Source organism: Terrapene carolina, unplaced genomic scaffold, assembly GCF_002925995.2.
Source record: "Terrapene carolina triunguis isolate 2854851 unplaced genomic scaffold, T_m_triunguis-2.0 Scaffold22, whole genome shotgun sequence".
Classification (NCBI taxonomy): domain Eukaryota; kingdom Metazoa; phylum Chordata; order Testudines; family Emydidae; genus Terrapene; species Terrapene triunguis.
This window is the reverse complement of record NW_020664373.1, coordinates 11,849,176-11,872,382: the sequence shown is the minus strand read 5'-3', so window position 1 is coordinate 11,872,382 and position 23,207 is coordinate 11,849,176. Positions and strand designations below refer to the sequence as shown.

Genomic DNA, 23,207 nt, shown 5'->3' with positions numbered 1-23,207 from the left:
GAGTGGCGCCGTTATGGCGCTGGATATATACCCCAGCCGACCCAGCGCCCCCTCAGTTCCTTCTTACCGCCCCTGACGGTCGTTGGAACTGTGGAGCGCGGCTTAGCTGATCTCCACACTCCCTAGCTTCTCTTTGCTCTTGTTGTATTTAGTTATATAGATAGTTGTTCAAGTTAGTTAGTAGTTAGGTATAGTGTATATATATATAGTTATAAGTTGTTATCGGGGGTTTAGGGGGTGTTTTTCCCCTTTTCCCCCCGGCGCGCAGCCGGGCCCATGCCCAAGGCTCCTGGCTTTAAGCCGTGCGCGTCCTGCGGGAAGCACATGCCAACTAGCGACCCGCATAGCTCCTGCTTGAAGTGCCTGGGAGAGACTCATCCAGCAGATAAGTGCCCTATCTGCAAGGCCTTCAAGCCGAGGACAAGGAAGGAGCGGGACTTTAGGCTCCGACAGCTCCTCATGGAGGCGGCGCTGAGTCCGGATCCTCCCTCGGCGCGCCCTGTCCCGGCACCGAGCGCTTCGGTGCGCAGCGCCCCGGCGGGCCCGACCGGTGCGGCAGAAAAGACTGTCCGGCACCGACCGACGTCGGCACCGCGCCCGCCCAAAGAGCCTCGGCACCGATCCATTTCGCCGGGCCATAAGAAGACCGCTAAGACACGGGACGCTGCTGCCGCGAAGATACAGGCTCCCCCGGTGCCGGGGGTAGAGCCGCGTCCGCAGCTGGACCGCCAAAGACAGGCGGCCACACCGTCGACTCCGGCACCGAGGCCGTTGAGTCCGGTGCGGACTGTTTCACCACCAAGGCTGGTGGTGGAACCTTGTCTCCCTTCCACCCCGGAGACCTTTGCCACGGCGAGAGACCTGATCGCCCTCACGGAGCCGGCGCCGTCGCAACTCCCGGCACCGGTGGCTCCACGCGTGCTGCAGTCCAGAGGCAAGCCTGCCCTGGTGCGCCCACCGTCGCCAGCACGAGTCTCTCGGCACCGCTCCAGATCCCGAAGCAGGTCCCGACGCCGCTCGGAGTCCCGGCGCCGAGGGTCACCTCGGCACCGGTCGTACTCGCGGCCCAGATCTTCCTCGCGGCGCCGTTCAACATCCCGGCACCGCCGTGACGACCGGCACCGATCGGGGTCGAGGCGCAGCTCCCGGCACCGGTATGAGCGCCGCTCGGGCTCGAGAGGCCGCTCCCGGTACCACGCCTCCTCCAGATCGTCGTCACGTTCCAGATCGGGATCCCGGCACCGGAGGGACTATCGGCACCGGTCCAGGTCCCGGCACCGTTCGACGGAACAACGCAGGGACAGGTCCCCTTACGGTCGGCACCGATCGGCACCGTACCATCCGGTGCCGACGGCATCGGGTTCGGCACCGCCGTGGCCGTCGAGATCGGCGTCCCGGTCATCTGAGACGGTGGAGCCCGGCCACCTGCAGGAGACCGAGGACCCGATGCAAGGGCCTGCGCATTGGTCCTTTTGGACTCCTTGGGCCTACCACCAAGCTCAGGGAGCTCCCCTGTCGGCTTCCCGCTCTGGCCGTTCGGACACCAGGGCCCCGGAGTCTACCATCTCCCGCCCTCCTCCAAGGGACGTGGAGGCTCCAGTGCCCGCACCTGCAGAGGCCCCTGACCAGGGGGCAGGAGATGCCCAACACCAGGAGCACCTGGAGCAGGACCAACCATTGGACCCCTTGCCACCGGGGGCATCTTCCTCGTCCTCTCCTGATGAGGCCGTAGCGGGCACGTCGTCCATCGGGCCGCCCCCGATAGACCTTCGGGCCCACCAGGACCTACTGCGGCGCATGGCTCGCAATCTGGACCTCCAGGTGGAGGAGGTTGCGGAGGTCCATGACCCGATAGTGCAGATCATCTCAGCGGATGCTCCATCCAGGGTGGCATTACCGCTGGTCCGCACCATCCAGGCCAACGCCACTACTATCTGGCAGACCCCGGCCTCTATTCCACCCACGGCCAGAGGGGTTGAGAGAAAATACTTTGTCCCATCAAAGGATCATGAGTATCTGTACATTCACCCCCAACCGTGCTCACTGGTGGTTTCCTCAGTGAATGCACGGGAGCGCCATGGCCAGCAGGCCGCTGCGCCCAAATCGAAGGACGCTAAGCGCTTCGATTTGTTCGGACGCAAGGTGTATTCGGCTGGCGGACTGCAATTGCGGGCAGCGAACCAGCAGGCGCTACTGAGCCGCTACGGCTTCAATATGTGGTCCTCGATGGGGAAATTTAAAGAACTGGTTCCCCAGGACTCGAGGGACGAGTTTGGGGCCCTGGTAGAGGAGGGCAAGCGGGTGGCATGCACCTCCCTACAGGCGTCCCTCGATATAGCGGACTCGGCCGCTAGGACCCTGGCGTCGGGGATAGCAATGCGCCGAATCTCCTGGCTCCAGGTGTCGGGCTTGCCTCCGGAACTGCAGCAGACCCTGCAGGATCTACCGTTTGAGGGCCAGGGCCTCTTTTCGGAGAAAACAGACTCGAGGCTCCAAAACCTCAAAGACTCCCGGACAATGATGCGCTCCCTGGGGATGCATGTCCCAGGGCCTCAGCGCAGGCCCTTCAGGCCGCAGCCTCAGCGGTTCTACCCTCCCCCGCCTCGTCCAAGACAGGACTTTGCTAGGAGGCGGGGTCGAGGTGGTAGGAGAAGGTCGACCGGCCCTCAACCCGGTCAGAACCAGGGCCAGTCTAGGCCACCTTCAGGGCCTAGACAAGCCTTTTGAAGGTGCGGTCGAGGACGGCACCACGACCGGTACCCAGGATCCGACTCCCCCTTTCCGGGACCGCCTCTCCCGCTTCCACCGTGCTTGGTCCCGTATAACCTCGGACCGTTGGGTCCTTCGCACGGTGGAAAGGGGATACGCCCTCCAGTTTTCCTCGCCCCCCCCCTCCCACTCCCCCTCCCCGTCCCTCTTCAGGGACCCTTCTCACGAGCAACTCCTTACACAGGAGGTTTTTGGGCTCCTCGCTATGGGGGCCATAGAGGAGGTTCCATCGGAGCTAAGGGGCAGGGGGTTTTACTCCCGCTACTTCCTGATACCCAAGTCAAAAGGGGGTCTAAGGCCCATCTTAGACTTGCGCGGGCTCAACAAATTCATAGTAAAGTTGAAGTTCCGCATGGTATCATTGGGGACCATCATCCCTTCACTGGATCCTGGAGACTGGTTCGCCGCCCTCGACATGAAGGACGCTTATTTCCACATAGCGATTTATCCGCCTCACAGGCGCTTCCTGCGATTTGTAGTAAACAGGGTGCACTACCAATTCGCAGTCCTTCCCTTCGGCTTGTCCTCGGCTCCCAGGGTGTTCACAAAGTGTCTGGCAGTCGTCGCGGCCTTCCTTCGTCGACAAGGGATACAGCTGTTCCCGTACTTGGACGACTGGCTGGTACGCGGCCGCACCAGAGACCAAGTGCAGGCCCATGTCCACATAGTGACACGCACTTTCCACGAGCTGGGCATTCTACTCAACAGAGAGAAGTCCACTCTAGTACCAACTCAAAGAATAGAGTTCATTGGAGCAATCCTGGACTCCAGACATGCCCGAGCCATCCTGCCAGACAGCCGCTTTCATACCATTTCAAGCGCCATTCAAGGACTCAGGGCCTTTCCAACTACCACCGTAAGGACATGCCTTGCCCTCTTGGGCCACATGGCCTCGTGCACCTACGTAACCAGGCACGCCAGACTGCGACTTCGCCCATTGCAGACTTGGGTGTCATCGGTTTACCGTCCTCATCGAGACGACCTGAGCGTAGTGGTCACGGTTCCGACCGCAGTCTTGGCCTCCCTCACATGGTGGACGGATCGCACTGCGGTCTGTGCAGGAGTACCCTTTCACGCCCCACAGCCCTCCCTCCACCTAGTTACGGACGCTTCATCTCTAGGATGGGGCGCTCACCTGGGGGAGCATCATACCCAAGGCCTGTGGTCGGCGTCCCAACTAGCCCTGCACATCAACGTCCGAGAGCTGATGGCAGTGCGCCTGGCTTGCCAGGCTTTCCTCAACTTCCTACAGGGCCGTTGCGTGCTGATTCTCACCGACAACACCACGGCCATGTTTTACATCAACAAGCAAGGCGGAGCCCGCTCATCTCCCCTATGCCAAGAGGCCATTCGCCTGTGGGACTTTTGCATCGCCCACTCGATACATCTCACGGCGTCATTCCTGCCTGGAGTCCAGAATACGCTGGCAGACCGTCTCAGCAGGTCCTTCCAAACGCACGAGTGGTCGATTCGCCCGGACATCATCTATTCCGTTTTCCAGAGGTGGGGGTTTCCCCAGATCGACCTGTTCGCATCTCGGGCCAACAGGAAGTGCCAGGCATTCTGCTCCCTACACGGTCGAGCCCCGGGCTCTCGGTCGGACGCCTTCCTCATGGCATGGAAAGACCATCTGTTCTACGCCTTTCCCCCATTCCCGCTGGTCCACAGGGTGCTGCTCAAGATCCGCAGGGACCATGCACGGGTAATTCTGGTCGCTCCCGCTTGGCCGAGACAGCACTGGTACACCACACTTCTAGAGCTGTCAGTACAGAGGCCGATCACGCTCCCCTTGAGTCGGGATCTCATCTCTCAGGACCACGGCCGGCTGTGTCACCCCGACCTGCAGTCGCTCCACCTCACGGCGTGGATGCTTCATGGTTGAGTCGCTCAGAGCGGCAATGCTCGCAGGCCGTCCAACAGGTCCTGCTGGGAAGTAGAAAGCCCTCTACGCGGACCACGTATTTAGCCAAGTGGAAGAGGTTCTCCTGCTGGTGTGAGCAACGAGCTACGTCTCCCTCGCAGGCTCCTATCCCCTTGATACTGGAATACCTCCTGTCCCTCAGACAGCAAGGCTTGGCAACATCCTCAATTAGGGTTCACCTCGCCGCTATTTCCGCTTTCCACCCAGGGGAACTCACGTCCTCGGTCTTCTCGAACCCGATGGTCGTTAGATTCCTCAAGGGCTTAGACCGGCTGTACCCACAGCAGCGACAGCCGGTTCCAACGTGGGACCTCAACCTCGTCCTCTCCAGGCTCACAGGGCCTCCGTTTGAACCTTTGGCTACCTGCTCGCTCCTGTACTTATCTTGGAAGACAGCCTTCCTGGTAGCCATCACCTCAGCACGACGCGTCTCGGAACTCAGGGCGCTGACATCCGAGCCCCCTTACACGGTGTTCCACAAGGACAAGGTGCAGCTTCGCCCCCATCCTGCCTTTCTGCCAAAGGTGGTGTCACCTTTCCACGTGAACCAGGATATTTTCCTCCCGGTCTTCCATCCGAAACCTCACGCTACTCGTCAAGACCAGCGTTTACACTCTTTGGACGTACGCAGGGCCCTGGCTTTCTATATTGACCGTACAAAGCCATTTAGGAAGACGACGCAACTCTTCGTTGCGGTGGCCGACCGGATGAAAGGCTCACCGGTCTCTTCTCAGTGCCTATCCACTTGGATCACGTCCTGTATTCGTGCTTGCTACGACCTGGCCGGTGTACCGACGCCACGCCTCACCGCTCATTCCACGAGGGCCCAGGCCTCCTCGACTGCCTTCCTGGCTCAAGTACCGATCCAGGACATTTGTAGAGCTGCAGTGTGGTCATCGGTCCACACATTTGCTACTCACTATGCGCTGGTGCAACAATCCAGAGACGACGCTGCTTTCGGGTCAGCGGTTCTGCACACAGCAATGTCTCACTCCGACCCCGCCACCTAGGTGGGGCTTGGGAGTCACCTAACTGGAATGGATATGAGCAAGCACTCGAAGAAGAAAAGACGGTTACTCACCGTTGTAACTGTTGTTCTTCGAGATGTGTTGCTCATATCCATTCCAAACCCGCCCCCCTTCCCCACTGTCGGAGTAGCCGGCAAGAAGGAACTGAGGGGGCGCTGGGTCGGCTGGGGTATATATCCAGCGCCATAACGGCGCCACTCTAGGGGGCTCCACAGCCGACCCACCGGGTGTTGCTAGGGTAAAAATCTTCCGACGATCGTGCACGCGGCGCGCACACACCTAACTGGAATGGATATGAGCAACACATCTCGAAGAACAACAGTTACAACGGTGAGTAACCGTCTTTTATAATAAACCAGTGGTTTTCAAACTTTTGTACTGGTGACCCCTTTCACACAGCAAGCCTCTGAGTGCGACACTTTTTTCTATTTAGCACTATTATAAATGCTGGAGGCAAAGTGGGGTTTGTATGTAATAATCTTGTGACCCCCTGAGGGGTCATGACCCCCAGTTTGAGAACACTCACTCATGCCCGTCACCCCAATCAGGGTATGGGCCGCCAACCACAGATCTCCAGAGTCCTTTATCCTGGGCCATTTGCTCTAGCTGGTTCCAGGTATAGCCCATTTTTATGCTATCAGCCTGAAGGTCGCGTCGCCAGGTGTTTCTTGGACGGCCTCTTTTCCGCTTGCCTTGGGGGTTCCACCGCAATGCCTGTCTAGTGATGTTGGTTGGCTGCTTGCGTAGTGTGTGTCCTATCCAACCCCACCTTCTCCTTCTAATTTCTTCCTCTGCTGGAAGTTGACGAGTCCTCTCCAAGAGATAGATGTTGCTGATGGTGTCTGGCCAGCAGATCTGGAGAATCCTTCTAAGGCAACTATTTATGAAGGTCTGGATCTTCCTGGTGGTTGTTTTAGTTATCCTCCAGGTTTCAGCTCCATACAATAAGACTGATTTCACGTTGGAGTTGAACAGTCTAATCTTTGTTGCCAAAGACAGCTCTCTAGAGCTCCAGATGTTCTTGAGCTGTAAGAAAGCTGCTCTTGCCTTACCGATCCTTGCTTTGATGTCTGCGTCCGTGCCACCCTGTTGGTCGATGATGCTGCCTAGGTAGGTGAAGGACTGCACTTCTTCCAGAGGGCTTCTTTTCAGTGTGACTGGGTCAGTACTGATGGAGTTAATCTTGAGGATCTTGGTCTTGTCCTTGTGGATGTTGAGGCCAACCTGTGATGACGTGGCTGCCACTACGTTGGTCTTCTCTTGCATCTGCTGTTTGCTATGCAAAAGGAGTGCAAGGTCATCGGCAAAGTCCAGGTCATCAAGCTGGGTCCACAACGTCCACTGGATTCAATTCCTACGCTCATAAGTGGATGTCTTCATAATCCAATCAATGACAAGGAGAAAGAAAAATGGTGACAACAAGCATCCTTGTCTGACTCCGGTTCGCACCTGGAAGCTGTTTGTAAGCTGCCCTCCATGGATCACTCTACAGTGTGTGCCGTCATATAAGTTCTTAATCAGGTTGACCACCTTTGCTGGGATGCCATAGTGCCGAAGGAGCTTCCAGAGAGTCTCTCGATCCACGCTATCGAATGCTTTCTCATAGTCAACAAAATTGATGTACAACGAGGAGTTCCACTCCATAGACTGCTCGACTATGATGCGGAGTGTTGCTATCTGGTCCGCGCATGATCTATTTTGCCGGAAACCTGCTTGCTCATCTCGTAGCTGTGGATCGACGGCATCCTTCATTCTCTCTAAGAGGACTCGGTTGAAGACCTTCCCTGGCACCGACAGAAGTGTGATTCCTCTGTAGTTGGCACAATTGCTGACACTTTTTTCTATTTAGCACTATTATAAATGCTGGAGGCAAAGTGGGGTTTGTATGTAATAATCTTGTGACCCCCTGAGGGGTCATGACCCCCAGTTTGAGAATACCTGTAATAAACATTGTCATTGGAGATATCCAGTTTGTGTAGTTTTTTCAGACGAGCAGGACAATCATGAGGGGATGATATTGCCTAATCCATTGATTGCAGTATTGATAACGGGCTACCAATGATGCTATTGCTGACTAACTGCAGTGCACGAACGTTCACAGTTCAGTCTATGGCCAAGAGTTCAATAACTGAAATAAAACAGAAGACAAAACTTCAACATGGCTGCCAGTTCTAAAAACCAGTCTGTATAAACCAGGGGTGGGGAACCTCTGGCCTGCGGGCTGGATCCGGCCCACTGCTTAATTTAATCCGGTCAGCGACAAGTCTCCATGCCGCAGGCCGGAAGCCCCGAGCCGCGGCGCCCCCGCCCGCAGCGTCCAGATGGAGGGACAATCAGGAAGCTCCATGTGCTGACCCCAGCGCTGGCTCTGCAGCTCCCATTGGCTGGGAACCGCGGCCAATGGAAGCTGTGGGGGCAGCGCCTGGGGGCATGGGCAGCACACACTGCGCAGAGCCCCCTGGCTGTGACTCCGCCTAGGGGCCGGACATGCCGGCTGCTTCCAAGTGCAGCGAGGAGCCACTGCACCGCCAACTGAAAGCTGGCCAGAGCCTGCCGCACCCTAACTCCCTCCCAGACCCCACACCCCAGCACCACCCCGCACCCAAACTCCCTCCCAGACCCCGCACCCCCACCCGCGTCTCAACCCCCTGCCCTAGCCCTGAGCCCCCTCCCGCACTCCAGATCCCTTGGCCACAGCCCGGAGCCCCCTCCTGTACCCGAAACTCCTCATCCCCAGCCAGCCCAGAGCCTGCACCCCCAGCTGGAACCCTCACCCACTTCCGCATCCCAACGCCCTGCTCCAGGCTGGAGCCCCCTCCCACACCCTGAACCCCTCATTTCTGGCCCCATCCCAGAGCCGAGGGAAGCCCTGAGCCTCCCCCTCCCCCTGCAGGGCTAGAGCCAGGAGCACTGGCTCGCTCCGCTTAGGGAAAGCCCCGAGCCTCCACACCTCCCTGCGGGGCTATTTGTGGCCTGCAACTGATTTTTTGTGTGTGTCAATGGCCCCTGATAGAAAAAAGGTTCCCCACCCCTGGTCTAAACCTTTGAAAGGATAGTATTAGCAGTACTGGCCAAATCGGTAGTACACTACATTTGTTTTCTTACTGTCTCTGATAATTCAGCATAAAATTACCTGTATCTTGAATTGGGGTAATATAGAAGAAAAAAATTTTATATTAAATTGTTTGTTGTGAGCTAATTTTCCTGTAGGTTGAGGTTTTATTCTACCTCCATTCCTAAAATTCTCTCCAATACTAGAGCCTCAGATTGGTATATATTTTCAGAAAATAGCATTAGTTTTTTATCTACAAATGATCTTTCACTGGATATAGAGAAGCTTTTTTTTGTTAAGAGCATTATTTTCTCATGTGACTGTTGCCGTAGACACATACGTCCCCTTTCTGCCGCTTCATATTCTCTTCATGAAATAAATTGCACAGTATTAAGTATTAGTTGTGAACGAGTTTAGCTTTAATTTACCTCAGTTTTGATCTATGCTCACAAATGAAGGAAACCTAATGCCAACTTCAGACTGTGAGGAAAGGAGTTTATAGATAAATCCAGCTATTCAGGTAAATGATCTGCAGGTGAATGAAACTGCAGACTTCCTCAATGGCCAGTGAAAGCGCTCTTCCTTATTTTGTTTACTTACTGTAAACATGATCCTCTGAGGAAAAGACCTTTCTTGGCTCCCTCATTTTGCTTCTGAGTCATCCCATCAATTTACAGCTACTATAGCTGTGATCATTTGGGAAATGCTGACTATGCAGAGATAATATCTTGAGGATATTAGCCAAGGCCTTTCCTATCAAAGGCTAGTGCTTCTGGAATATTCTCCCATGGGACAGTCATTGATGAACATCACTGGTATCTTTCAGGGCAACACTGAAAATTTTTTTGTCATTTGTGTGTTTTGTTGCTTAGGAAAAGGATTGGTTTTGGGATATTTTTCTGTTTTCCTTCTTTAATTGGAGCTGTGTGTTTAATGTTTAGTTATAAATGTAGCCAAATAACTTCATTGATGCCAGTTCCCAGAAGACAATTTGATTTGATTTTACTATCTGTCTAAAACTACGATTTTTTTTTTTTTTTTTGATGCAAACACTTTGATAGCTATTGTTTATTGAGCCACTAGGTGGCACCATTACACCATTTATGTTCTCATTTAAACTTTGTGAAGAGGTGATGGACAAGATGACTGTTGCTTCTCTTTCCTGTTTTTAGATACATCAACTTAAAGATTGTAGACAATTTCACTGTAGAAGCAAAATGTGCGCTGTACTATTTTAGTTCTCGTGTTTTTTTGTGACTTGTATCCACTTAAGCCATGCTTATTTGGATCATTGGCCATATAGTATTTCATATTGATTGATTAACTCATATAACTACATTTTTCTAGCCCTTTGAACAGCAGTCTAAAAATTAGTGAAGAATTTGCAAAGCCTGGTGATGTATGAAGTGTCATTTGATTCTGTTGCTAAGTGTTAAGGCAAAATATTTGCATATTTGGTTGGAAAGGCAGCCTCGTCTAGATCAAATGTAGGACAGGGAACCAGAAATTCATGGATTCTAGTTGTGGCGCTAGGGTCATGTTCACAGATTGCACTAAACACCAAACCCGTTCTGGTTTGTACTGGGGTCAAGGTACTAGTTGATTCTACTGCACAAGTCGTCGTCTTGATGTGCACACTCTTTATTAAAAGTGCTTACATGGTCCTGGATATAGAGTATATGACTATAGAATATGACTGTCTCACAATCTTTAACATATTTATCCTCACTCCTCCAGCATAGGACATGCTACTATTCTCGTTTTACAGATGTGGAACTGAGGCACAAAGGCTTGCACAAGGTCACACAAGAAGTCTCTGGTGGAGCAGCACATCGAATCCCGCTCTAGTGATTCCCAGCCTAGCATCCTAACCACTGGACCATCCTTCCTCACTACTGATGAAATATGTTGAAGCTGGTTTCAGAGTAGCAGCTGTGTTAGTCTGTATCCGCAAAAAGGACAGGAGTACTTTCGTGGGCTACAACTTATGCTCAACTAAATTTGTTAGTCTCTAAGGTGCCACAAGTACTCCTGTTCTTTATGTTGAAGCTGTGTACTGAATCCGTTTGTGGTGTGTCTTTCCTATGGATTAACGAAGTTTTTAAAGTCTCTCAAAGGCTGTCAGTCTTGTATCTTTCACACAAGAGGAATTCACTTTTTAGAACTTATTTTAAAAAGGCTAGAATTAGAGTTCACCTAAACAGCTGTTTCCCCCTAAAAGTTTGCTCAATACATTCCCTTAAGAGTTGTCTAACTTTTTTCTTTTTATCTCTTCTAGAACACTTTAAGTGGGATAATTACTTGAAAGAGACTGGATCGCTAGCTGCTCCTCCACATTGTTTCAGACAGGTACACGGAATTCTTTTATGTAAATGTGGTTGTGTTCTGTGTGTGTGTGTGTGTGTGTGTGTGTGTGTGTGTGTGTCTCTTAAGGGGACCAATAGCAAGCCTTATGTTATGGGTGCCTATGGCTTCCCTTTGTAACCTCCTGTTCTCATTTGCTTATAACTTTGGCAAACCTTAACCATTTAAGCTAAAGTTTTCTGTGCTTGGTCTCTGCCTCAAGTCAAATTTTCTTTGAAAGGTTGATCAAAAATATTGGAGCTGTCCTTCAAGAACAAGGCTAGTGGAAAAATAGGAAATCTTGTCAAGGTTTAAAGTTTTAACAGCTCTTTTTGAACAGCTTTAGCCTGTCTCTCCATGGTTCAGAGCAAGAATTTAAAATGTGGCTGAGGGTCAGAGTAGTGCCTTTTGCCACCCTTTGCCCAAATTCCTCATTTGCCCATCTATAGTAGAACTTATTTAGCACTTGTCCCTTAATTTTCTGAACCTCCCAACTGCACTGTGCTGGCTCCCAGCACTCTGAGGCCTGGTCTACACTAACCCCCCAATTTGAACTAAGGTACGCAACTTCAGCTACGTGAATAACGTAGCTGAAGTCGACGTACCTTAGTTCGAACTTACCGCGGTCCACACGCAGCAGGCAGGCTCCCCCGTCGACTCCGCGTACTCCTCTCGCCGAGCAGGATTCCTGGAGTCAACGGCGAGCACTTCTGGGTTCGATTTATCGCGTCCAGACAAGACGCGATAAATCGATCCCAGAAGATCGATTGCTTGCCGCCGAACCAGCGGGTAAGTGTAGACATACCCTGAGTCTCCAGCATCATTCTGAAGTAGCCATACAGAATTGAACCTCTGAACAGGACACAAACAGTATGGTGGCTGCTGCAGCTTTCCCCCCAACAGAATTAGCAAGAGTTAGTATAAGAACATATCAACCAATATAAATTATTAAAATAACTGTGAAATCATTTGGTATGTTTTGTACCCTTAAGAACTTTCTCTTGAGAAATTTAATTAAAATTGCATTACAGGAAGTTTGAGAATTTTGTTAGGCATATTTCAATTAAACATTGCCACAACACACAGGTATACCTGTTCTGATTACTGGAAAGTGTCATGCCAATCTTGTATTTTGGAAATTAAACCCATATTGAAGTGTCATAAAAGGTAATCAATAAAACATATCACGGAGTTTTCTCTTGCATTTTTTGTTGGGGAGAAGATAATTTTATCCATCCTTCCAATGTTGAAGTTTCAGAAATGTTTCCAGGCAATAAGCAAATATTTCCAGTGAGAGAACTCAGGCTTTGGTGTATTCTGTTTTTTGCTGTTTATTTTTTTGGAGTTCAATGGTGTCTTAATGCTCTTGCTCATCTGTCAGCTTAAGCCCAGCCTGTGAGGCCACTGAAGTCCAAAGCATGCCATTCTCATTTCCCTCTTTCTTCTTCCAGACAGCTTGTTCACAACCCAGAGTATTTAAAGTAAGTAAATCGATATTAAGCCTTGATAAAGTATCCTTTGGCCTCTCAGGACCAAACACTTACCTCTGGTTAAGGATTTCACAACCGTCCTTCCTGTGGCTGTGCCATGGCTCAAACCAGCTTCTCCAGCTCACCAGTAGTCAGGTTCTTTTCCTGCTTCATAGTCTCTCTTGGCTCTCTCAAGGCTTCTGGTTTTATCTCCATATCAGAAGGCATGATTTTAGCTGCATGACCTGCCTGTCATGTGACTTTGTTTATTTTCTTCACTTGGGGAGGTGAGCTTGGTGTCACAGGTGGGGTTGGACCCATCAGCCCTTAAAGGGCCAGTCACTCTGTGACAGCTTCCACTCCCGCAAACCAGAACACGTGTTTTAGAAGGAATTTTCCTGCTGCTCACTTCTTCTGATGTTGAGTGATATACGGTCTTTTCACTAACTCAGATTGCTTTTGGTGTACCATATTTCTGTGTTCATGGGCGCCATTTCAGATTTTGGTGGGGGATAGGGCAACTTTAACTGTGACTCCAGGGGTTACTTAGGAACCTGAGAACTCTAGCTTTTTTGCAGATAATTTAGAAATTAGCTGACAAGAGCACTGTATCTAATTCCCATATAAAGAAAGAAAATTAAATAAATGTTAGACCCACACAGCTTAAATACTAACATATTCTGACATCCTGTGTCAAGTCACTTAAGGGACATTGGTTAGGTTTAAAATTTTAATGTATATTCTTACTTTACTAATTCTTGAATACAACAATTGAAACAACTGTAGAAAAATCTAGATTACTTCCTATCATTTAGGTTACTTACTTTTTGAAGTTCACCAAGCTTGGACTTTTGAACATTTAACTTTTGGAAACATCCTACTAGGGCAAGACCCCGTGAGTTTATACTGCACCTGCCTAGGGCTCTAGTGGTGTTACCCTACTACAAATAATAATAGGGTAGAAACTGACACTTTCAAGTCACTTTCCATAAGGGTCTTAAACACAACACTACAGTGATTTGAATTGCAGTTCTCACAGGAGAATATTTAAAATCAAAGCCAAGAAAATTCCACATTTTAAAGTTGAGAAAAAAATTAAGTCTTGTTTATTATTTAGAATTTGTATATATGTTTTTGAAAGTACTATTCTGTGTTTGGACACTGTGCCTCAGTTCCCATTGCTGTAAAATGGGAATAATAATACTTTCCTGCCTTCCATAGGAATTATAAGGATTAGATAGAGATCTGTGGGGCAGAAACTGGGCCTTCTTAATGGTTTGTGCTTAGCACAACGGGGGACTCTACTGATTAAGGTCTTTGGGTGCTACTGTAACATTAGTCAGCTGTTGAGATGCCCACTGGTAGTAGTTAAAGGGGACTTACCTAGGGGGTGGGATGTTGATGGAGTACAGGTCGATCTCGGTGTTGGCCAGCAGCACAGCCATCATCCCCCTGTGCTCAACACCTGCTGGCAGGGTTTGCAGCACAACACAGACACACAGCTGTCCTTGAAGTTGCAACCACTAATGGACGTAACAGCTCAGGACCAGAAGGGTCTGTCCCTGGTCTCTTCCCAGAGAGAGCTGAGGGTGCTCCATGCTTCTCTGAGGGCAAACGGGACCCAAGACCCACTTAGCTGCTCCTAGCCCCCCCACACCTTTCTTCAGCTCCCCCTCCCTCAGCTGCTCCTTCCACACTCACTGACCCCTCCCTCAGGGCACAGCCCTATGTCCTCACTTCTCCCTTCCCCTGGAGATTGACTCCCCTTTCCCATCCCACTGCCTCCCCTCTGCCAGTGGGGGCCCTGTCCTTCCCACCACCACCACGGGGGACCCTATGCTTCCCCATCCTCACTACAGGGTATCCTATGCTCCCCCACCACCACTGTGGAACCCGTGCTCCCCTCCACCTTGACTGACCCCTTCCTTGCCTGCCCTACCCCCAGAAGCCATGCTCACTGCCTCGCTACTGTTGGTTAGGAGGATTGTCACTCCGTATAATCTCAGCTGCTGATTGGTGGAGGCAGATGAGGCAGTGGGATGGGTGAGCTAGCATAGTGGAAGAAACTGACCAGGAGAATACTGGCTCCTGGAGGAGGGGACCTGGCTTCATGGGGCTACAGCTAAGAGCTCCACCTGGGACTGGGATGTGTGCTTTGAGCAGATCTCTTGTACGAAACTTGGGGGAGGGGTGCCCCCCACTCTCCCTAAATGGTGCCCCTGCCTATGTTGCTTGTGTGTGCATCTGCACAGTCCTGTAATGGTAGAGTGTACTATTTTGGTACACCTAAATAACGCTGTTCCTGATTTGGAAGTTCAACAGAAACTCTTTCAGAGAGAGCTGTTAGATTGTGCAGTAATCACATTTGTTCATTTGGTATCAACCAATATCCAATCCACCAGCCCCACAGAAATCTAATGCCGTCAGCTCCTACAAATGGTTAGCTGAGTTTTGGTTGTGTCTGTAAGTAAGATGGTTGACACTTGAACAAAGCAAAGGTTTGGAAATTTGGCTGGCTCACTTCACAGAAATGGTGTTTACATTTGGACCAAATAATTTTCTTTAGAAAGTATGTATAACTTGACTATAGGTTATCTAATATACACTGAGGGCCAAAGATTTTTTTTGCATCAATGGTAATATAAAGGCTGAAGGCTCAGGTTTCTACTGGGTTAGCTAGGAATTGGAGGAGTCCCTCTGGAAGGGTATGGCAATGCAAAGAACCTATGCCTTATTATTAAAATGAAATGTATTATATATTTTGGGAGGTCTCTTGTGGCCAAAATCAAAGTAGGGTAACGTTTGTGCAGTGTTTTGAAAATCTAAAGGCTGTTACATTGGTCAGATGTCTAAGTAATGGTTTCAGAATTTGCTAAATGCTACTTCAGTCATTTAGACTTAAGTGCCCAAAAACTTAGCTGGTGCAGAGTTAAGGTTCCCCTGTAGTGCTGTGTGCCTTTACAGAATGTGGAGAAGGGACTATATTTAAACTTCTGAAAACCAGGAAATAAAAAGTTAATTGTTGGATTTGGGGGTTGGGGGGGGGGGATTGGAACAGAAGCCTCTCATTATATAGCTCTGACCCCTTTCTCTCCAACCCTCTCTGCTGTGCACTGTTCCAATAGCACCCTCAGTGCACCCATCTCCCATGCCATAGTACACCAACTACTCAGATTCCACTACAACTGCTCCAACTTTCACTCCATCATGCCAATTGCTTCACACTCCCTAGACACACACTCCAGTGCTTGAAACCTGCCCCCTCACATTCCTGCTGCTTTGAGTCCCGTCCCCCCCCCCCCCCCCATCCACACACCAGTTCCATCCTCCTCTTTGCAACTCCATGCTCCTGGAAAGCTTGGAGGGACAATAGTAGGGAAAGTGGTGGGACTCTGAGAAATGCATGTACTAGCTGGAGGCAGGAAAGGGCAGAGTTCAGAGACCCTGTCCAAAATCTGGGCCTACTGTAGGAAGAATGGGCTCTGCACATCCATCTACCTCACAGAAGTGTGAAATGGCCATTCATCTTAATGAGATGTTCTGAATAAGAACACCCTCTGGAAATGAATAGGACCTGAAACAATAGCTCTGACATATGTGAACAGCTCAATGTCAGTAGGTGTGCTCAAATCCCCCAGTCTCTCCCTCCCCCCGCCCCCCATAGTGCTTGTGAGTGTATGCCATGTATGAAGCACGCCTGTTCTCAGCTCCTCACCCCTGTCTCAGCACTGTGTGCTTGGTGCATGCTCCGAGCATAGCTGTTCTCAGCTCCCCTCCGGAGAGCGGGGTCCCCAGATCCCAGCTGACATAGAAGGGGGCATGGAGAAGGGCTCAGATCCCCCCAGAGAGACCTGGCTCCCCCAGTGCTAGGGGCAGAGGGAGAAGAGATAGCATTCAGGTTAAAAGGAGCGATATGCCGGCAACCATTCTCACCTCTGCGTAGAGCATGTTTGAATTCTTCTTTGAGTAGTGTCCTTATGTGTGCTCTACTGTAGGTGTGCTTGCATTCCTGTGCTGCTGACAGGAGAACTTTGATAGTAGTGTCTCTTAGGCCTGCGCATGAGCTCTCTCTCCTCATGCTGCGCCATGAGACTAGTCAGTGCGCATAGGCTAACCCTCGTCATTTCCTTCTCAACTGCCCTGGCTAATCCGGAGCTACTCACAGTCCATTAGGATCATACGCTATTCGCATTTATATAGTTAGTTTGTTAGTATACTATAGTTATAGTTGTTCTTTACCCTCTTTTATTTTATCCACACAAAAATAAAAAAATAAAAACAAACAAAACCCACAAACTTTATTTTCCCACTTTTCTCCCCACCGGGGACCCTTCCCCCACAGCAGGCATGCCCATTTCAGCGGCTTTAAGAAGTGCTTCACTCATAAGGAGGCAATTCTGATTTCAGACAAGCACTCCCACTGCATTCGCTGCCTCGGGGAGGGCCACATCCATCTAAAGTGTGGTCTCTGTCAGCAACTCCGGCCACGTTCCTGTAAGGACAGAGAGCTCAGGCAGAAGATCATCTTAATGGAGGCAGCTCTCAGACCCTCGCAGGACCTGCACCGCGAGTCCCCGGGCAGACGTGAGTCTTCCCCACAGCCCTCTACATCTAATGGCTGTGGATCAAAGAAACAGACTGCTGACCCCCTCATAAGTTATCTAAGCGGAGAGTGGGAAGTCCCCAAAAGGAGCCTCCAGATAGCCATAAGTGATCTCCATCTTGCTCAGTATCTTTGGCACTGTTGGCACCGAGACCCTCACAGTCTGGTACCCTTAGCTCATGGAAACTGTCAGCAGTTAGTACCATTGACATGCTCCTGGAACCAAAGGGCATGGGCACTGAGTCATCAGCACCGACAGACCGGAATAAGCATTCCGCTAAAAAGGCACTCCCAGTCCATGAATCGTCAGCGGTACCATCATTGACACCTCCTCTGGCAACAGAGCAGCCAGTACAGACAAAATCTCTGCCCTACCTCACCCTGGGGCGATCGGTAACGGTAGAATTCTGCCATTCTAGTGATCTCCATATATCGGAAGTACTGGGGTCTCCATTTCTCGGTACCGGGACCTCTGCACCGAGTCTCCGCTTGGCATGGGAATTGTCACCACTGCCGTGCCATACTCCCCCAGGGCTCGGCACCCCCATGTTGCGCAATGGACACTTGACCAAATTACCATACTTAGTGACAGACATGGGGGGGCGGTTTATGTCATTCAGTCATTCAATTTTTTGAAAAATTACCACGGACCTCAAAATGTTTACCATGGACACGTTTCTGACCCCTGCACTCCCCTACTCTCTAGCAAGAGTTCATACAGCGAGCCAGGGGAAGAGATATTACAGTACTCCTCTCAGGCTCCATATGGTGCTCAATACTAACAAGGCCTGTACAAGCAGATGGCCCCACCACCGTGGTAAGGCCACCCATGGTGACCGCTGCCGGCCTCTTGCCGCCACCATCACCCTGCTGCCTCCCATCACACTCTGAAGGATTCCAGGGCTACTTTCCGGTCGTTGGGTAGCTACATGCAGGGACAAAAGAGACAATTTAGTCCCCAATCCCAGCATAGACCATACATGTCCCAATATGAACCTCAACGCCACTATGAGCCACAAAGAAAAAAAGGGAAATTCCCCAAGCACAAATAATTTGGCCCGCAATCTTTGTCATCCCAGCCATCTATGTCCAAACACCAGTTTTGATGGGAAGGTCAAGGTGCCACTAGACTATTCTTTCCAACTGATACAGCTGACCAACGCTTCACACCCATTTGGCCACTGATTGGGAGTGTTCCACAGTGCCTGCGAATGCATAACATTGAACCGTGTACTAGGTACTCCATCCATTTTACCTCCCTACCTCCTCTACAACACTTTTCCTCATTCATGAGAGTATACTACAACAAGAAGTAGATTGTCTCCTCCAGTTAGGAGCCATAGAACCAGAACAAGGAAGAGGGTTCTACTCTTATTTCCTAATACCAAAGAGGAAGGGAGGCTGGAGACCCATACTAGACCTCAGAACTCTCAGCAAATTTGTCAAGGCGCAAAATTCAAGATGGCCACTTTATTGACGATCATTCCAGTGTTGGAACAGGGAGACTGGTTTTTGGCCCTTGACCTTCAGGACACACATTTTCCTACTGATTTCTCAGATTCACCTTGTGACAAGACCACTACCAATACAAAGTGCTCCTCTTCAGGCTATCGTTGGTCTCAAAGAGTATTTTCCAAGGTTCTCTTGGTGGTGGCTACTCACTTATGATCTCAAGGGATAATGATTTACCCTTATCTCGACGATTGCCTACTCAGAGCTAGATCTCTCCGGGACGCTCACCGAGTAACCCAAGTGACTACATGCTTGTTTACAGATCTGGTCCTACAGATCAACACCCAGAAGTCAACCCTCACTCCAGTGCAACACCTGGATTTCATAGGGGCTGACCTTGACTTGTTACAGGCCAGAGCCCTCTTGACTCAACACAGATTCCAGTCCTTAGCCACGCTTAGACACTGTTTAAAGCAGCCCACAAATATCAGCCAGATTCTGCCTCCAACTGCCGGGGCACATGGCAGTGAGCATGGTGTTAATACCACATGCCAGGCTTCATATGCAGTGTCTCCAAATGTGGTTCTACAGACCAGGGACAGGCTGGACAAATCCCTGTCGCCTCCCACCAGGGTCAAAAACTCCCTAGACTGGTGGAAGAGCCCAAGCAACGTTTGCAAAGGGATCCCCTTCTCCCAAAGCTCTCCATCGTTGCTCATCATGATTGATGCATCACTTACGGGAGTGGATGCATCTAAATGGCCTCACAACACAAGGCAAGTGGTCACCCATGGAGATGTCCCTTCACATCAATCTCCTTGAGCTAAGAGTGGTTAGGAACACCTGCGCCCATTTCCTCCCGCTGATCACAGGATCACACACAAAGATCCTAACAACAATATAGCCCAGGGATTGGCAACCTTTGGCATGTGGCCCGCCAGGGTAAGCCCCCTGGTGGGCCGGGCCGGTTTGTTTACCTGCCGCGTCCGCAGGTTCGGCCGATCGCGGCTCCCACTAGCCATGGTTCGCTGCTCCAGGCCAATGGGGGCAGCAGGAAGCAACAGCCAGCACATCCCTCGGCCCGTGCCGCTTCCCGCTGCCCCCATTGGCCTGGAGTGGCGAATTGCGGCCAGTGGGAGCCACGATTGGCCAAACCTGTGGACGCGGCAGGTAAACAAACCGGCCCGCCCGGGGGCTTACCCAGGCGGGCCGCATGCCAAAGGTTGCCGATCCCTGATGTAGCCTTTATGTACTACATCAGTCGTCAGGGAGGAGCTGGGTCACCTTCCCTATGCACCAAGGCAATCAGGCTATGGAATTGGTGCATCTCCCACAACGTTGCACTGTCTGCGGCTTACCTCCCGGGCACACAAAACTCGATAGCGGACAATGTCCGTCTTAAATTCCCACATGACCACAAGTGGGAGATAGACCTGACAGTACTTCACGACATATTCAGGTGATGGGGGGATACTGTCCACAGACCTGTTTTCCACTCACCTGAACAAGAAATGTCCATGCTACTGCTCCAGAGTGGGGATGGGTCAATGTTCCCTGGGCAATGCCCTCCACATCCCATGGAACAGGGACATTCTCTATGCCTTTCCTCTGTTTCCCCTACTGGCGAAGGTCCTGATAAAAATTAAAAAATGGAGCCCATGTCATCCTGATTGCTCCGGCTTGGCCAAGGCAGTCCTGGTTTCCTTACCTGTCACAGCTCGCGACATGCCCGCCAATCCCTCTCCTGGACGTACAGCACCTCCTCTCGCAGGACAGGATTCTCCGCCACAAGGCATGGCTCCTGCTCGGTTCCAAAGCCTAGAAAGCTCCTCTTCGAGAGAGGCACAAGAGGTTCTGTTACACAGTAGAAAGTCCTCTACTCGATGCACTAACCTGCAGAAATGGTCCAGGTTTCAGGATTGGTGTTCTATCCAGCAAATCTCCCCAACATTGACAACTCTTAGCCTAGACTCTCATATCCTAGACTATGCATTGATCCTAAAGAAATCATGCCTATCTCTATGCTCTCTAAGGTCCACCTAGCAGTCATAACAGCTTTCCACCAACTTTTTGAGAGATGCTCAGTGTTGTCGCACCCAACCACTAAGAGGTTCCTCAAGAGTAGTAAACCATTTCCCACAACCTCGACTTCCTGCTCCCACGTGGGACATAAACCTGGTGCTGAAAGGACTGACTAGGCTGCCCTTTGAACCCATGGCCACCTGTTGGTTGATGTATCTATCTATGAAAATGGTCTTCCTGATAACAATTACCTCGTCCGGGAAACTAGGAGAAGATAGCAGATCTGATGGCGCATATCCCCTACACAGTATTTTTTCCAGACAAAGTTACGCTCAGGCGCATCCAAATAATTTTAGATTTTGTAAAATACTGTTTAGGGAGGCACCCCCATGAGACATAGCAAATTTTAAGACAACCAGGGTAAACATGCAAATGTTAGAGCACTTTGAAGAGTTGACCTTTAAATAGAAAGTGATGCTCAACCTTGACTATTGGACCTGGCACTCCACTATAATTAACAGCATTAATTTAGTGTCTGATCTTTGTGTATATCTAATTTGATTTTATTGGATTATAGTGGCGCGGTAAGGCTGCTATGGTAAAGGTTGCATCATGATTTCTGTTTAAAGGTCGACTTTTCTAAGTCTTCTAAAATTGAGATGCCTAGTCAGATTCCGCTTTAATTTGGTATGCCTCCGGAGGGTACAGGATATAGTTAGTGACTCAAATGTTGGGTCAGTTGAGGCAGGGATTATGGAGATATAAGCCCTGGAAAAGCCATTTTTCAAAAGTTTCTAGCTAGTAGGGGTTTTGGTTTTTTTGTGTGCAGAGGTAAAGTTCAAACTGTTGAGGGCTCAATCTGTTGAGTTTTGCTCAAGGTAATGCATGTGGCACCCACAAAACCTTTGGGGGACTCAAACTTAGAATGGTATTTAAGAAAAAATTTTATGGTGTACATGTGCCGTTATAGAAACCATTTTATATGCTTTAAAGCTTGACGTTTGTAAGTGCTCTAAAATCTGACTAGCCAGAGTGCCGACTTCCTGAGTTCCTAGGGGTGCTCGACCCTGGCTCTGCCCCCGGGCCCACCCCACCTCTTCCCGCACCATTCCACCCCTCTTCCTGTCCCCGCTCCTCCCCCACAGCGCCTCCCGCGTGCCGCTGAACAGCTGATCACTGGCGGGCAGGAGGCACTGGGGAGAGGGAGAGGAACTGATCCGCAGGGTCTGCTGGCAGGCGGGAGGCGCTGTGGGGAAGAGGGTGGAGCTGATCGGAGGGGTTGCTGGTGGGTGCTGAGCTCCCATTATTTTCTTCCCATGGGTGCTCCAGCCTTGGAGCACCCACGGAGTTGGCGCCTATGCGACTAGCAAGTTTGATTGCTTTGAAATTTGGTTTGCCTTGTATGCAGGTGCAGAATAGTGTTAGTGAGCCAAATTTGGAGTCATTTAACCAAGAGGCTCTTGAGATACAGTTCTCCCCCACTCCCAACTCCCCTCTCCCCCACCAAAAAAGTTTCCTTCTGCTGCCTTGTACTGTTAAACTGAGAGGAAGTAATGACTGGATGAATCACGGATCTGGTTGCTGTGAACTCATGCTTCAATTAACATAACTAAGGATAAGTGAATCACAAGTCCCCACCTAAGACAAAGAGTTTTGGACTGAGGGGCTGGAGGCTGTTATAATTTGTGAGTCATAGATGGCAATTCTATTTTGGGGGGGATTGTAATCAAAGCAGTTAGGGAAAAAATTGGACGTAACTGCATTCTGGGAGGGGCCAGTTATTAGGGGACAAAGGAGTGGAAGAATGAGGGGAGGGGTTTGAAGCTGCGGCAAGGAGAAGGGGGATTTGGGGTGGGGGATAACTGGGAATGGGGTGGTAGGGGAATGGAGAGAAGTTGGGGGCTCAGGTGAGATAGGCATGGGGGGTTAGGGGTGTGGGGAGTATGGGATACTGGGAAGTGAGGAGTGAGTGGCAAGAGGACTTGGAGAATAGGAGCAAGGGCACTTGTCAGCCTCATATTCACCCCTTCAGTGTGTGCGCTCATATCTGGGGGGCTTTTGCCCTTCTGGGGGTGTCTGAGTCCCTCTTATGCCCCCTGTTTATGTGCCAGGATCTGGGGACCCCATGCCCATCTACAACAGTTGGATCTCCTCCCACCCTCACTTACATGAGTCAGGTTTGGGTGAGGGCTAACTCTTTTATGAGTGTCTGAGGCCCCCTTCCGGCCCCCACGTCAGCCAGGATCTGGGGAAGTTCTGCCCCATCGGGTGGGAAGCTGAGAACAGGCATACTTCATACATATCCCAGGTTCTAAAACCATCAGAAGGGGTATGGGAACACCCACTGAGATGAATGGAGCAGTTCACACATTTGAGTTATCCTTTTAGGTTGTAGGTTTCAGAGTGGTAGCCGTGTTAGTCTATATCAGCAAAAAGAATGAGGAGTACTTGTGGCACCTTAGAGACTAACAAATTTATTTGAGCATAAGCTTTCGTGGGCTAAAACCCACTTCATCAGAGGCATGCAGTGGAAAATACCGTAGGAAGA

General features: G+C 50.5%; 1 protein-coding gene across 1 annotated transcript in view; it reads left to right on the top strand.

Moving 5' to 3' along the window:
* LOC112108246 (sex comb on midleg-like protein 2) overlaps positions 1-23,207 on the top strand; it is a 115,758-nt gene that overhangs the window by 17,282 nt on the left and 75,269 nt on the right. The window contains exon 3 of the mRNA XM_029910864.1: positions 11,049-11,119. Coding sequence (XP_029766724.1) covers positions 11,049-11,119 — 71 coding nt within the window. The remainder of the gene's footprint in view (positions 1-11,048; positions 11,120-23,207) is intronic.